The following is a 15,174-nucleotide window of genomic DNA, read 5'->3' as shown; positions in this document are numbered from 1 at the left end:
TTCCCTTTATTGTTCAACTTTCCTTAAAAGAATTGTAGCCAGGAATGGCACACACCTTTAATCCTAGTACCCAGGAAGCAGAATTTTATTAAGGTCAGGGCTATATTAATTTTCCATAATTCTAATTCTATCTGAAACACCATGGAGTTCAAAGCATCGAATTTCAAATGATCTACAGACAGCTGGATTTAGGCAAGATGTAAAGGTGATCGATCCACTTAGACCATTGAATGTATGGTCCCTTTCTTGAGAAAATACTTTTCTTAGAAACCACTCAAGAAAAATTGTCTTTTCTCTCCTGCACCAAGATTACTTTATCCTACTTCCTGCTAGGTAGGAACAAATTATTCCAATTCTTGCTGTGCAAGACAGTTTCTAGGGGTAATATTACCCCACACTAATAACATGGATCCATTCTTCAGAAAGTAAACTGGGGGAACCAGAATTTAACTAAAATGATGGTTTTTAATGGGAACCAGAGATATGGTTACAATTAGGGTAGTCTGACACACACACATACACACACACTGCCCCCCCCAGAAAATATCCATGAGCGATCCTGAATTGTAAGTTTACAAAATAACAAGGGTAACACTGGGTACAGGAAGAGTTCTGCAACTTCAGGAGCCAGGCTAATATGGCCTCTCCCTGCGATCCTGTCTGTGCTCGCCCCTACAAGAAAAAGTCATCTGTTAGATTAAGAGTTAACAAATTACCCATTCACACCCTCCAAATACCCTATTTTACTCTGCTAACCAACAAATGACTCTAAAACAAAACAGCCTCAAGACTAGGTTCTGAATCCTTCCTTCTACTTGCCAAAAATGTACCCTGCTAAGCTGTCCTTTCCCAGGGAAACCTTAGTTTCTCATGATCTCTAACCAATTTACTTGACTTTTGTTTTCCCTTACTCACCTGGAGTCCATCTTGCCAGGGCCAAAACCGCCTCTGTCCCCACCACCCCGGCCCCCTCTGAAGCCCCCACGGTCCCCGCCTCGGCCCCGGTAGCCGCCACGATCATATCCTCCTCTGCCACGTCGATCATCTCCATAGCTTCCCCCTAGAACAAAGGAAGTCATGTATCATCCTCAATTCTTCTACCTTCCCTCCCACTACCCTTGCAAATCTAAAGTACGAAGTTCTTTCTGGACCTCAATTCTAGCTCTGCTCCCTTCTTACCCATATGAGAACCTCCTGGTCCCCCTCCTGGGCCATCTGGCTTAGGTGCCTTACACTGGTTGCATTCATTTCTCCAAGAGAAGTTCATGTTCTCACATGTACTAAAAAAAAATGAAAGGCAATTCATAAGAGATACAATCTCAGAAATTGAATTCACAAGACTTTAAGGGCTGGTTTCTCACCAAGAGCCAAAAGTATTATTAAACCTAAACCACTACTTTTCAACCTTTCCACAGTTTGGGTTTGCCACGGGTCAGCTTTCAACACAAAGTTTCAGTAATTCATGTTTGAAATCAAGTCTCACTCCATTGTTATGTACACATGAATCTACCCACTTCGAATCTCAGTTATAGATAGGTCTTATCTTAGTATCTAGTATTTATGTGGTGATCTGAATGACAATGGAAGCTTAGGCCCATATTTGAATACTGGGGTCCCAGGTGGTAAGGGCTAGGGTACTGACTTCAAAAGCCCAGGTCTCTCTCTCCTCAGTTACTATCTCAAGATATGAGTTCTCAGCTGCCAACCCATGCCATGCCTGCCGGCTCCACTCAATTCTCCCCACCACTATGGTCATGAACGCTAAACTGGTCATGAAACTGTAAGCCTCAAGTTAAAACACTATCTTTTTATAATCTTGCCTTGTTCATGGTGTCTTATCATGGCAACGGGAAAGTAACTAAAAGTCAGGTGGGAAAGTAACTAAAAGTCAGGTGATTGGGGCACAGGCCTTTAATGCCAGCATTTGGACTGTCTCTGCCTTCCAAGTTTGAGGCCAGCTGGATCTTTATAGTAAGCTCCAGGACAGCCAGGACCAAAGAAACTCTTAAAAAAACTGAAGGGAAAAAAAAAAGAAAAATAGGGTTCTGTTCTAAAGTTCTAGACATGCACTTGGATAGTATGTTCAAAGACTGTAAACTAACCTTCCCTAGGTTAACTATTAACTCAGTTTTCCATTGACATGTGAGCTTGACACTCAGTAGTTTAAAAAAAAAAAAAAAAACCTTCCAAGCTCTTAACATAGTATCAAGGATCACATAAGAACTTTAAAAAAGCCAAACTACTCACGGATTAGGACACTTCCAGTCCCCAGCTCGCTGCTGTCCTCCACCTCCACCACCTCCACTGGGGAATCCTCCCCGACCACCGCCACCACTGCCACCTCCTCCATAGCCTCCTCGGCCCATCGGTCCTAGTACAGATGCAATCAGTAACCATTTCCTTAGCCTACCTCTTCTATAAAATTTATTTTTATCAACTTCTGAACTGTATTCCATAACCTCTTTAAACCAGAAAACAAATCAAAGACTCACCTCCTCGCCCTCGGCCTCCACGACCATTTCCACCACCCCGATTGAAGTCGGCTCGGCGGGTAGCAAATGAAACTTTAATAGGATTCCCAGAAAATTCTTTACCTAAAGAAATAACAGTGGGTGAAATATGTATGAAAACCCTATATGGAAACTTTCTATTTGTTTGCTTGGGACAGGGTAACTCACTATGTAGCCCTAGCTGACCTCAAACTCGGAGATCCACCTGCCTCTGCCTCCCAAGGCACATATCACAATGCCCAGCTTCACTCTAATTTTTTTGTTTTTGTTTTTTTTTTTTTTTTAGTTTTTGTTTTTGTTTTTGAGACAAGGGTTTCTCTGTGTAGCCCTGGCTATCCTGGAACTCACTCTGTAGACCAGGCTGGCCTTGAACTCAGAAATCCGCCTGCCTCTGCCTCCCCCGCCTGCCTCTGCCTCCCAAGTGCTGGGATTAAAGGCGTGCGCCACCACCGCCCGGCCACTCTAATTTTTAAGTCAGAATATTTTGTTAAAAGTAGCTATAAAGGTTTTGGGGCTGGTAAGTGGTGGCACACACCTTCAATCCTAGCACTCAAGAGGCAAATCTCTAGTTTGAGACCAGCCAAGGCTACACAGAGAAACCCTCTCTCTCAGAAGACAAAGGGGGGCTGGAGATGCAGTATACTATGGAAGGGTCTGGTTTACAACTCCAGCACCATACAAACAAACAAGATAACTTGGTGAGAGTGGCTGCCACCAAGCCTAATGACCCATATTCAATCCCATGAGCCCACATGGTAAAAGGAATTTATCCCAGATGGTTGTTCACTGATCTCTGTACAACATGCCCACCCATGTACATAATAAATGTTGAGACCTACAGATCCAAAACACTTTTAAGATCTAAGACTGTCTTCTTGGAAAGATTTATAATCTAATAGGACATAAACAAAAAAAAATGAGACTACACTAAAATTACAGATAAGTGCCAAAAGCCTACAAGATGGCTCATCAGGTCAAGGTGTTCGATGGCAGCTCAATGTCAAGCCTGACCACTCAAGTTCTATCCCTATGAACCACGTAAAAGAACTGTACCTGCAAGTCATTGTCTCAACATCAAACATCTTTCCATACACAGTAAAAAACACTAGGTGCCACAAAACTTGAACTCCCAAAATGGAATTTGCTTCCCTAGCCCAATCACCCACCTCTATCATCTTTTTCATACATACCATCAAACCAGTCTATAGCTGCTTTTGCAGAAGGTGGGTCATCAAATGAGACTGTTGCCTCACCCTTCAACTTCCCAGTTTCTCTGTCTGTATACAAATTAATCATAGGCTGTCCAGTTTTCTTGTTTGTCTGAACAAAACAAAATGAATTTTCAATTTTTAGATGATACATGCAGGTCTTGGCCTATTTGTATATAGCCTACATAAAACTTACTGCACTCCCTTAATCACTCCATAGGCTATGGAGGTACTCAGTGGATACAAGTACTTTCTTAGCCACAATTCACAGGGCTTAATCTCCAACAAAGCATTACAATTTCACAGTACTTACAAAACCACCTAAATAGCATTGTTATATAGTTGTTTTGTTATACTGTTTTAATCTGGACAAGTTCAAAGTAAACACACCTGACTTAAAGTTCGTTCTATGTATAAATATAGAGCCTGTAGAAACCAAACATCTTTCCCCTAAGACATATTACAAACTTTGGCTCCCCTCTTCCCAATCAATTACTCTTCCTGTGATGTAACTTAAAATTTAACCATGGTTTACACTGTTTTTGAGCAAGTTCTTCAGATGTATCTTTTTTGTGGTTTCTTCTTAAAAAGCAAGAACTAAATGTTGCTAAATAAAGGTAGCAACAACCATTTGGTTTTGCTAGACATAAGAGGCATACACTTAAAAATCCCAACATTCCACTGAATTTTATTTTTTGAGAAATAGTCTCTACAAAATCCTACTGTTCTGGAACTCATTTAGACCTGGCTAGCCATGAACCTAGATCAGAGATCAGAGAATCAACAGTTTATATTTTTGAAAAATGGATTGTACTCTAATCTCAGAAAATGCCAACAAGACTGCTTTTACTGAGAATCACCACGACTTGTTTCTAAAGTCTGAGAGCCTATAACACATACAGTTAAGAGTTAGCACCTACTCTGTTTAACAAGTACCTTAATAATTCCAATCTGCTTGAAGTAATCAGCCACAGATTCAATTGTCACATTCTCGCCTAGGCCTTGCACGAAGATGGTGTTGTTGTCTGAATTATCCTGTTCTGCTTGTTCAACAACAGATGAAAAAAAGATTTGAAGAGCACAGGAAAGACAAAAGTTAATCAGGTTACCAACAGGATGTAAGTACTTGATATTAAAACTTTCAAGAAAGATGCTCAGGATTCTTACCAGTTACACAATATCTTAGTAGGTAATCCAAAACAATCTATCCTTATTCTAATACTTGAATATTATCTACCACCTCCAAAAATTTTACATTTACTCTCATTACTGTCCTTGAAACATTGACACCTAATACAGAAACCAGTTTCCAAACTTTCATTTCTAGATTCTTTAGTAAAAAACCACTTTTCACTAGGGCATAGTGGAACACTCCTTTAATATCAGCACTCATGAGGAAGAGGCAAGTAAATGATCTCTGAATTTTTTAAAGATTTATTAATTTTATGTGAGTACACTGCTGTCAGACACACCAGAAGAGGGCATCAGATGCTATTACAGATGGCTATGAGCCACCATGTGGTTGCTGGGAACTCAGACATCTCTCCAGTCCCAAATCTCTGAATTCTAAAACAGCCTGGTCTACATAGTTCCAGGACAGCCAAGGCCACATAGAGATCCTGCCTCAAAATAATTAAGTAGATGGCTTTTTAAACTAGACAACAAAAGAATGAAACCAATTTCACCCTCAAATGTATAACAACAGAAATCCCATCAAAAAACATCTAGTCAGGCAGCGGTGGTGCACGCCTTTAATCCCAGCACTTGAAAGGCAGAGGCAGGTGGGTTTCTAAGTTCAAGGCCAGCCTGGCCTACAGAGCGAGTTCCAGGACAGCCAGGGCTATACAGAGAAACCCTGTCTCAAAGAAAAAAACAATCTATTAAAATGGTTCCCTTACACATCTTGCAATGTCTTTTTATTCACCTAATGTTATTCAACAGTTTAGATGTGTGCATTTCTTTGTTTTGGTTTTTAAAGCTGAGTTTCTCTGTACAGCCCAGGCTGTCCTTGAACTAGCTCTCTAGAGCAGCAGGCTGGCTGAACTCAGGAGACCATCCTGGTAAGAATAAAGGTATAAAACATCATGTCTGGGTTAGTTATTTGTGGACTTTAAAAGAACAGCTCTCAAACAAAGCCCAAGACTTACTAGAAATGATAAATACCACAGATTCTAAATCTCTAGATCCAGTGTTTCTGCTATTTATATAGGCCCCTCCCATCTCTCTCTACTTTTGCATTTTTTGTTTCAAAGAAAATCCAAGTGAATACTGTATAAAAACCATGAACTTACCAGAATCATGACGAGATCCTTGATCCCGGGGACCTTAGTTACATGAAAAAAAAAGAAAACAAAAACAAGGAAAAGGAGCTATTAGCTAACAGGAAAGAACAGGTAAGGCAACAAACTAACATCAAATTCAAATTCTTGGAATGTATTAGGTAATTGCTTCCAGCCTCTCTCCAAACCCTATCCTGAGGCCTTCCCAGTGGAGAAAATTCTAGACGGATCTCACGGGCCTCTTTCTTAAGATCTGTTACTTTGAGTCCCCATAGATAATGCCACACTTCAAGAAAATGCTGTTTTCCCCCAGCGAGGGCTGGGAAATGTCCTCAGCACAGACAGGGGTAGGGGCTTTAGTAACTCATTTAAATTAACCAACCAACTCATACATAACTTGGGCCTGTTCTCTCACAAGAGAAACATAAACTCAACACCAGCAATGTGATGTGCATCCATCCAGTTTCTCCAAACTTTTACACCAAGACAACCCTTGTAGAACAAATTTTAATTTCATCTTGAAAACCATTCTTAACCATGTTGTTTCCCCAAAGCAACATGAAAATAAGAAACATACATAGTAGCTATTGTATTTTAAAAGCATGTCCCAGGGAACAGACCAGAAATGTTTTCATAATACAGCCTCTATTTTTTTTCAAGACACCATCTTTAACCAATGTTTATCTAAATTCACCATATAAAAATATTGTACCTGTACACAATGACACCTAAGTCATGAACCCAAGCCTTTGGCTTTAAGTGTTTAGACAAATCAAGAAACCATTTTGTTAAAACAAACCAGAAAAGTTCCAGCTTACTAGGAGACTTCTCAAATTTGCCATTTTTTCCCCATGAATTCAAGTGCTGTTTAAAACCTGGTTATTTCCCATAAGCAACACACTGAAAAGATCTTTCATGAAGTAGTACACACCTTCCTTCCCAGATCTAGTTCCTATGTATTTGTCTGAGTATATATGTAGAATTTCATTTACATCACTATTTAATATAAATATATATATATACACCAACTTTACCATCCTCAGGGCAGGGTACTATTTCATGTCCCTCTCCCTAAAACAAAACATTTGGGAGGTTGTGTATACATACACATACATACATACATACATACACACACACACACACACACCTCTTAGACACACTGATCAAAAGGATCCTAAAGCCAAGTTGGCACCACATGGTCCAGAACATTCCCCCAGTTGCTCATGATGGTGTGGTCACTAAGTGCTAGATGTGGCAACACCCACCAAGAGGCCTAAGTATAAATACTTCTATTAACTTGGGTAAAACCAATTTAGTAACAGACTGCCAAGAGCTTATCCCTGCCTGCCTCCAGGTTAGCACACATCTGGCAGCAGGAGGCATCATTCTACCCCACCCCTTCTGGAGGTGGCTACAGACACTTTAGAAACCTTTGACACTTAACACGCTAAGACATCTGCAAATGAACAATCAGACAAAAGCATTGCTGGGAGTTGGGAATTTTGGAAACTCTGTTCACTTACCACCAAATTTATTGAAGCCACCACGGTCACTTCCGCTGGAGAAGACAAGTTAGAAGAAAGGACATGAAGCTTCCAACGGCTACAAAAGGGTTTTGTTTTTTTTGTTTTGTTTTGGTTTGGTTTTTTTTGGGTTTTGTTTTCATATTCCCCAAACATGGGTTGGTGTTTTGGGAAAAAAGATTCAAGTGGCTACTAAAATATACCCCTTCCTGACCACCCTTGTCTGACCTTTGAGTTTATCACACACACGTGTGCAATTTTTCAGACACAGTTAAGGATTTTACTTTAAAAAGTTGTATCTATATCCTCTGGAGAAAAAAAAAAGCTCATTTTCCTTGGTTGTTCTTCTGACGTAGATTAGATGTTTTTTTTTTCCTCTTGTAGCAAGTGGTGGACAACCCAGCAGTTGGTTTAAAAGATCTACCCCAAATTTCCCAGAAGACATTTCACACCAGGCCCTGGGGTAGCCCTGAACACGTGTTTTGTTGTTGTTGTTGTTTTTGTGGTTTTTGCTTTGAAAGCAGCAAGCAGACCCAACCCCATTCCATAAAAAGTCATAACCAAAGGCAATTTCCCCTTAGAGCAAGACAAACTCAGCTAAGCCCTATATCCTAACTACTGAGCTATTTTTAAATCACCCTTCACCCCCGGGGTCACCCCTTCTACACTGTGAGAAGAGCGGAGTATTTTGCAATGTCACCTTTCATACCTGTGGCACATAAAATGCAGAGCAAGTTAACAGTCACATAACAGTTGTTTTTCTTTTTAAAGTTTTGCATTAAACACACGCACACAAGAGTTTTTCATATCTTTGCATGGTTTTGAGACTGCCCCCACCCACCTCTGAATACTTACCATGTACAAACTCAAAAAACCTACTTTCTTCAAAAAAAAGAAATACACTGACATTTTCCCCTTTTCAAGGGAAATAATATGGTCCCTTCAATGTCACCAACAGATTTGACAAACTGTTTTAACATCAAATCTAAGGTTTTACTTCAACTAGAAGAGATCCCGTACAAGTTGACTGGATGTCTGACCAAGAAAAGGTAAACAGTGGAGTAAGAAAGCAGAATACCACTGTAGAGTGCATTTTACCCTGAAAGTCTGCACACTCGTCAGAAGACCCCATAAATGAACCAAGTCACACACAAAATCATAGTCAAATTAGTGTAAATCAGGCTCATGATTCAAGTAACTACAGAATATGGATGAATAAATAGCCAATTCCTAGAAGCTAAGGTCAAGTTAACCATTACCAACTCCCTTGGAAGACACATGGGAATACGCAGAACAAGTTTCCCTTACAAACAACAAGTCTTTACTCCCAAGTTTTTTGCCTGAGATAACAATGACTTCAATCCATATGTATCTGTGTATATTCTTTTTCTTTGGAAATAAATGCACCAATATCCAAATCTCTACTCAGAGCTATAAATGAGATTTTGGCCCCCATGTTCTCACAAAAACCTAATAGGAATGAATATACAAAGAAACACTACTGGCCAGAAACTGAAGCCCTTACATAATGCCCAGAGAACAACACTAACCATGCGCTAGGGATTGACTTCAAGGGAAATCCATGCAACATTCCCCACTGAAGGTACTCCCTGGCTCATGAGACACCTACCCCATGCCGCCTCTGCCTCCTCGGCCTCCTCCACGGCCTCTGGGTTCATAGCCACCACTGCTTCGGTTGTAACCACCTCCACCGCCCCTGCCTCGGCCCCCACGATCCTGCTGGCCTCCCCCGTAGCCACCACCGCTGCCACCACTCTGGTCCTGATTGCCATAACCACCACCGCCACCGCCGCCACTCATAGAGGATTGATCTTGGCCATAGTTGCCTGGAAGGAAAACAAAACAGAATGTTTTTTCAAGGGGAAAGAGGTGCTTAGTAGTCATGTATGCTTAGCATATACAGACTCTGGTTTCAGTTCTCAGCAACCAAAGTGAAGAGATACGTGTATCATGGAAAGGGTCAATGGTACCACTAAAAGGACAGTAAAGATTAGAAACCTAGTAAACAAGCCACTATTTTAGGATGTGGGCAAATCTAGACTAGAGAATAAGGAGACAGAACTAAATGTATACTTCCTCACCTCCACCACCCCCTCCACCACCTCCACTGCTGCTGTTGTACTGGTTCTGTTGTCCATAACCCTGAGGTGGGTTATAGGAGCTTTGTTGCTGTCCGTAGCTTTGTTGCTGTCCACCATAGCCAGACTGTTGACCATAGCCGCCACTCTGGGGCTGCCCATAGCTGCTGCTCTGAGAACTGCCACCATAACTAAATGGAAAACAAAGAAAACCAAAAGTATGATTTGTAAAATGCCCAAATGCACGCTTTACTTTTAGTCCATTCCCTTTCATTACCATCAGAGCCCCAGCAGTTCAACAACATTTTCTGGCCTTTCCCCTCCCTCTTCTATACCACCTTACCTTCCTGAGGTGCTGCTAGGAGCTGGCTGTTGGCCATAGCCAGGGTAGGAGGACTGCTGCCCATAAGAAGATTGGGAACTTTGGCTACTGCCATAGCCACCAGTGGAACCATATCCCTGGGGAGCTGACTGAGTTCCATAGCCTGCTACAAAAAAAAAAAAAAAAAAAAAAAAAAAAAGTACAATTGCAATTTCAATTTAAAAGAAAAAAAAAGATCAGGTATGTAGTGCTCATCTTTAATCCTAGCATTTTGGAGGCAGAAGCAGATCTCTGTTCAGTATGAGGCCAAACTGGTCTACATATCCAGTTCAGGTCAAACAGAGAAAAAGAGGGACGGGCAAAAATTAGCTTAGAAAAAAAAATGCACTTCCCAGTAGCCACCCATACGTTGGGAGGTGGGGGAGGGGGAATCATCTTAGATTTTATTAGCAGATTTACTGGCAAGAGGCCAGCTACCAGGAGAATAGAGAAAGATCACAGTTTGAGGCCAGTCTGGAAAATCTTAGTGAAACTATCTCATATTACTTCTTAAAGATAAATTAACTGGACTTGCTGTGAAAGTCTTTTTTTTTTTGTTTTGTTTTGTTTTTTTTTTTTGTTTTTCAAGACAGGGTTTCTCTGTGTAGCCTTGGCTGACCTAAAACTCACTCTGTAGACCAGGTTGGCCTTGAACTCAGAAATCCACCTGCCTCTGCCTCCCAAGTGCTGGGATTAAAGGCGTGCGCCACCACCGCCCAGCTGCTGTGGAAGTCTTGACAACTTGGTATCAATTAGTAGAAAAAGGTAGGCACAACTGACCCTACAAACTGTCCTCTGACCTCCGCATGTAACAGTATATCAGAGTATAGTAATCATGATGTTTAGTTTTTAAATTTTTGTTAATCTTAAAACACATCTAGCCCAGAGTTTCATTCTGATCCTAAAAATCAAAAGGCTATCTCAGGCAAAGGGGAGTGAGCTGGAGATGAGCTCAGCTGACAGTGCTTGCTTAGCATACACAGAAGTTCATCTGATCATCAACATCATAAACCCAGTAGTGTGATGCATGCCTTTGCTCCCAACACTCCAGAGGCAGAAAACCAGAAGGTTCAAGGCCATTCTCAAATACATAGGCAAGTATCTGGCCAGTCTCAGCTGCTAGGTCATCTCTGCACCACCCACCCAATCCTTTATGACAGGGTCTCACAGAACTCAAGCTGCTTCTAAATCAGTGGTTCTAAACCTGTTGGTTGAACCTCTTTCTTTGAGCATATCTGTTATCATTTACAGTATAAAAAGGAGAAAGGAAAATAATTTTAAGGCTAGGGTCACACAACATGGAGAAAAGATTGCAGCTAATTCAACCTACTGAAAGGTTGAGAACCAGTCCTCAATGAACAAGACCTTGACTCTCCCACCTTCACATCCCAGGTGCTGAGATAATAAATAGCAGCACTCAACGTCTTCAACTTCACTAACATTACTGTTTAATAAAGGTTCAATTCCATTCTTGTATCTACCCCAAATCTAGGCACCTGTGCCACTAATCGTAACACAAAAGATCCCTAAAAATTGCCTTTTAATCTATGTTTTTTTTTCTTTTTTTTTCCCCGAGACAGGGTTTCTCTGTGTAGTCCTGACTGTCCTGGAACTCACTCTGTAGACCAGGCTTGGCCTCAAACTCAGAAATCCACCTGCCTCTGCCTCCCAAGCGCTGGGATTAAAGGCGTGCGCCACCACTGCCAGGCTGTTTTTGTTTTTCAAGATGTAACCCTTAGCTGTCCTGAAACTCACTTTGTAGACCAGGCTAGTCTCTAACTCAGTGATTCACCAGCCTCTGCCTCCCAGAGTGCTGAAATTAAAGGTGTGTGCCACTCTTGGCCCTAACTACATTTTTAATATACTGATATGGACAGAATATGTTCTGCACTTGTGAAGTAAAAACGGGGCACCACCTCTGTGAATCACAGATGTCAGCCAAACTTCAAGAATTTCCAAGTAAGCCGGTGGTGGTGGCGTACGCCTTTAATCCCAGCACTTGGGAGGCAGAGGCAGGCGGATTTCTGAATTCAAGGCCAGCCTGGGCTACAGAGTGAGTTCCAGGACAGCCAGGACTACACAGAGAAACCCTGACTTGAAAAACTGAAAAAAAAAATTTTCCAAGTAAACCATTTCCTTTCTATCCATCATCTTAAACTGGTTCTCTCTTTAGCAAATTTGATAAAAAACAGTAAGTTGGGAGTCCAACATAGAAACAATTACAAGTCAGTATTTTTGTTTGAAAAGACTGACTACAAAATTTTAGCAATCGGAGACTGAATAGGGAAAATGTGGGAACTTCAGTATTTTTCATGTTTAAGAATGGTTAACATTCAGAAAGAAATGAAGACGTGCTCTTCCAAGAGACTCACTGTTTTGGGTCTGTCCATAAGAAGAACCATAGCTGCTCTGACCGTATCCTGAAGTGTCAGCTGATTGGCCATAACCACTGTAACTCTGCTGGCCATAGGGCTGATTGCTCTGTTGGGAGTAGCCTTGCCCAGGCTGGGTAGGATAGGCTCCGTAGCTAGAACAAAGAACAGACCAGTAATCTTCAACTGAAAGAATAAGAACAAAAGCATACAGAAATACATTAAATTCAAATAATCACCCTTGCTGTCTACTAGCTCCAGACCAGAAACAGTACTCACCTTTGAGTTGCTTGTTGGGTATAGTCTGTAAAAGATGGGAGAGGAAAAGGTCTTAATTTTAGTTAAGAATGGAACAGAACTAAATTTTTCAATTTTTGTACTAGGCACTCCAGATGAAATAAATCTACAAAAATGGCATTGCAAAAATGGGCATAAATTCCTCATGAGACACCAGTTATTGAGTAACACAAGATGAAAATAGCCAAGTTTTATAACAAAAAGCAAAGAAAACACAAATTTCTAGACCAAAAAGTCTTGGACTTTTAGATCACAGGGTTTGCTTGGGTCATGCTAAACAAGCTACCACTGAGCATCACACTGAGATAGAGTTCTGTGGATAACTAATATCTACATTCTTGTGGAGGAACTGGTTCTGTATGTATGTTCTTGAGGCAAGGTTTCTCTGCATACCTCCGGTTGTTCCAGAACCTGCTCTGTAGACCAGCATGGCTTCCAATTTAATATTTACAAAGCTCCGTCTGCCTGTGCCTCCCAAACGCTGGGATTAAAGGTGTCCAACACCACGTCCTTTTTGCCTTTTTTTGTTTTTGAGACAGAAGTCTGTTATGTACCTGACTGTCCCAGAATTCACTATGTAGACCACCTCGAACTCACATAGATCTGCCTACCTCTACCTCTCTAGTCCTGAGATTAAAAGTGTATGCCACCACACCTGGCTCAATCTTTTCTTTAAAAAAAAAAAGAAAAGAAAGAAAGAAAAATTCTCAAAATACAGATCATCCCTGAACTTTCCAAGGCCTGCAACACACACCACCACGTTTTGTATCTTCTCAGCATCTCTACAGGAAAGGCGGTATCACCAGGAGTCAAGATTAACTTTGGCGCTATCACACACTTGAGTTCAAGCCCAAGGAAGCAGCCAGAAGACTGTGACCCTCCAACACGAATGTCTTTATAAACATTCATTCACCTTTCAAAACCAACCTTGGAGACCTTATTAAGGCAGAAGTGAAGTTTTAGTACAAAGCCAAGCAATCAAGGCTCTTTTTTAACCCCAAGAGGCATAGCACGCTCGAGGTTCCCAACGTGTGGCTCCAAGTAACGGAGTTCCCGCCTAGCACGCGCACCCAAAGCAGAGAGCACTTTCAACACGCTAGGTAGCAGCAGTAGCTCAGGGGCTCCGCGCAGGAAACCCAAGCTCTGCCCCCGCACTAGGCAAGAATGACAGCGAGAGGGTGTGGCCTCGGAAAGCGACAGGCTTTGGTTTCCTTCCTGCCTCAGGAAAACTAAATTCAGAAGTGGGAAATTCAGGCGGGGGTCCCTGAACCCGTTGGTCATTCCCCCGCGGTTCTCCTAATCCCAGACTCGCGGGCCAGCTAGGAGTTTCCGCCCGGGCCCGGAGGCCACGGAGGCGGGAAGAGAAAGGCCCCGCCCCTTCCCAAGGGACCTGGGCGAGGCCAACACCGGACCAGAAGTCTTCCGCCGAGGGTCTCGCGACAAAAACCCATACCAACTCCGGGCGGGCGGGGAGCGGGGGGAACGCGCCGAGAAGGGGGAGGGGCCAGAGAAGCGCGTGCGCGCACCAAGTGCCCGGATGCAGCACTGCGACAAAGCGAGGCCCGGAACCGAGGGAGGGGGTGGGGCGAGGCTGAGGCGACCCGGAGCTTCCTCACCCCTCACTCCACGTCTCCAGGCAGCGTCCCTCTCAACACTCGACCCAAGTGAACGGGCCGTGAGAGAAAGCACAAGTCTCCGCGCCAAAGGCGCCAGAGGAGCCAAACAAAATGGCGACACCGCCCTCCCCTTTCCTCCTCCCGCCGCTTCCCGCCAGAGGTGCGGGAGCCCACACTCGTCTCCCACCACAGGCCCACCGAGAAGCCAAAAGCCTCGCTGCGAGGGAACGAGGCTTCCCAAGGCCGCGCCATCGCCGCCTCGCGCTCTCACATACCGTTTGAAGCCATGTCCGCGCACGCGCGCACAGGCCGCCAAGCAACAGGATTCCAGGCGACTGCGAAGAGACGCCGCGAGGACTGAGCAGCCCCGCCTCCCGCGCCCGCCTTAAGTACTCCTGCCGCCTACGCGCCACGCGGACGTACCAAGTGGGACGGCGCAAGGGGGAAGCGCGCCCAGGTCCCCGCCCCGTCCCGGGACTATAGAGAGCCCAGGAAGACGCACGAAAGCAGATCTCGCTTCACTCCAACACACTCGTGCGCGCTTTATCGCTGTGGTAACTCTCGCCCGCCCCCCGGGACTCGGCTCGGACGGACCTCTACCCCTCTGGAGGCAGGATGGTCCGACCCGGCCTCCCGCTATGGGCGGTGCCAGGGCCCTGCGCTAGAGAGCGGAACTGTAGTCAAGGCCTGGAGTCCCCGTGTGTGGGAACCGAAATCCTTCCGACCCGGCCCCTCGGCTGGGCCTCACTTTCACTGGGGAGGGCATGCTTTCGCTTGCCCTGGCCCATCAACTGAGTCAAACGCAATGTCGCTCTGGTCCTCCACATTCTCTCCTGACAGCACAGTGATCAGTCTCGTTTTTCACTTAGTAGTGCCTCTGCTTGCTGTTCTTCAGACCTTAAGATGATT

General features: G+C 43.4%; 1 protein-coding gene across 1 annotated transcript; it reads right to left on the bottom strand.

Annotated features, from left to right (window-relative positions):
* Positions 1-445: 445 nt before the first annotated feature.
* Positions 446-14,635, bottom strand: Fus (FUS RNA binding protein). The gene is made up of 15 exons (XM_034499981.2): positions 14,541-14,635; positions 12,632-12,656; positions 12,353-12,507; positions 9,963-10,107; positions 9,623-9,810; positions 9,151-9,367; positions 7,521-7,555; positions 6,010-6,042; positions 4,655-4,758; positions 3,701-3,830; positions 2,493-2,594; positions 2,248-2,371; positions 1,180-1,280; positions 916-1,060; positions 446-672 (listed from the first exon to the last, which is right to left on the bottom strand). Exons 1-15 carry the CDS (start codon positions 14,551-14,553, stop codon positions 633-635), a joined length of 1,557 nt encoding a protein of 518 aa, XP_034355872.1. The 5' UTR covers positions 14,554-14,635; the 3' UTR covers positions 446-632.
* Positions 14,636-15,174: the final 539 nt, after the last annotated feature.

This window comes from Arvicanthis niloticus, chromosome 1 (genome assembly GCF_011762505.2).
Source record: "Arvicanthis niloticus isolate mArvNil1 chromosome 1, mArvNil1.pat.X, whole genome shotgun sequence".
Taxonomy (NCBI): domain Eukaryota; kingdom Metazoa; phylum Chordata; class Mammalia; order Rodentia; family Muridae; genus Arvicanthis; species Arvicanthis niloticus.
Note: the sequence above shows the minus strand (reverse complement) of the source record. Positions and strands in the feature narration are given on the sequence as shown.

Excerpts from the sequence above, each read along its gene's own strand:
- Fus (XM_034499981.2), bottom strand. Across the intron at positions 2,372-2,492 it reads TGGAGGCCGAGGGCGAGGAG|GACCGATGGGCCGAGGAGGC; the intron begins GTGAGTCTTTGA and ends CATCTGTACTAG. Across the intron at positions 1,061-1,179 it reads ACCAGGAGGTTCTCATATGG|GGGGAAGCTATGGAGATGAT; the intron begins GTAAGAAGGGAG and ends CCTTTGTTCTAG.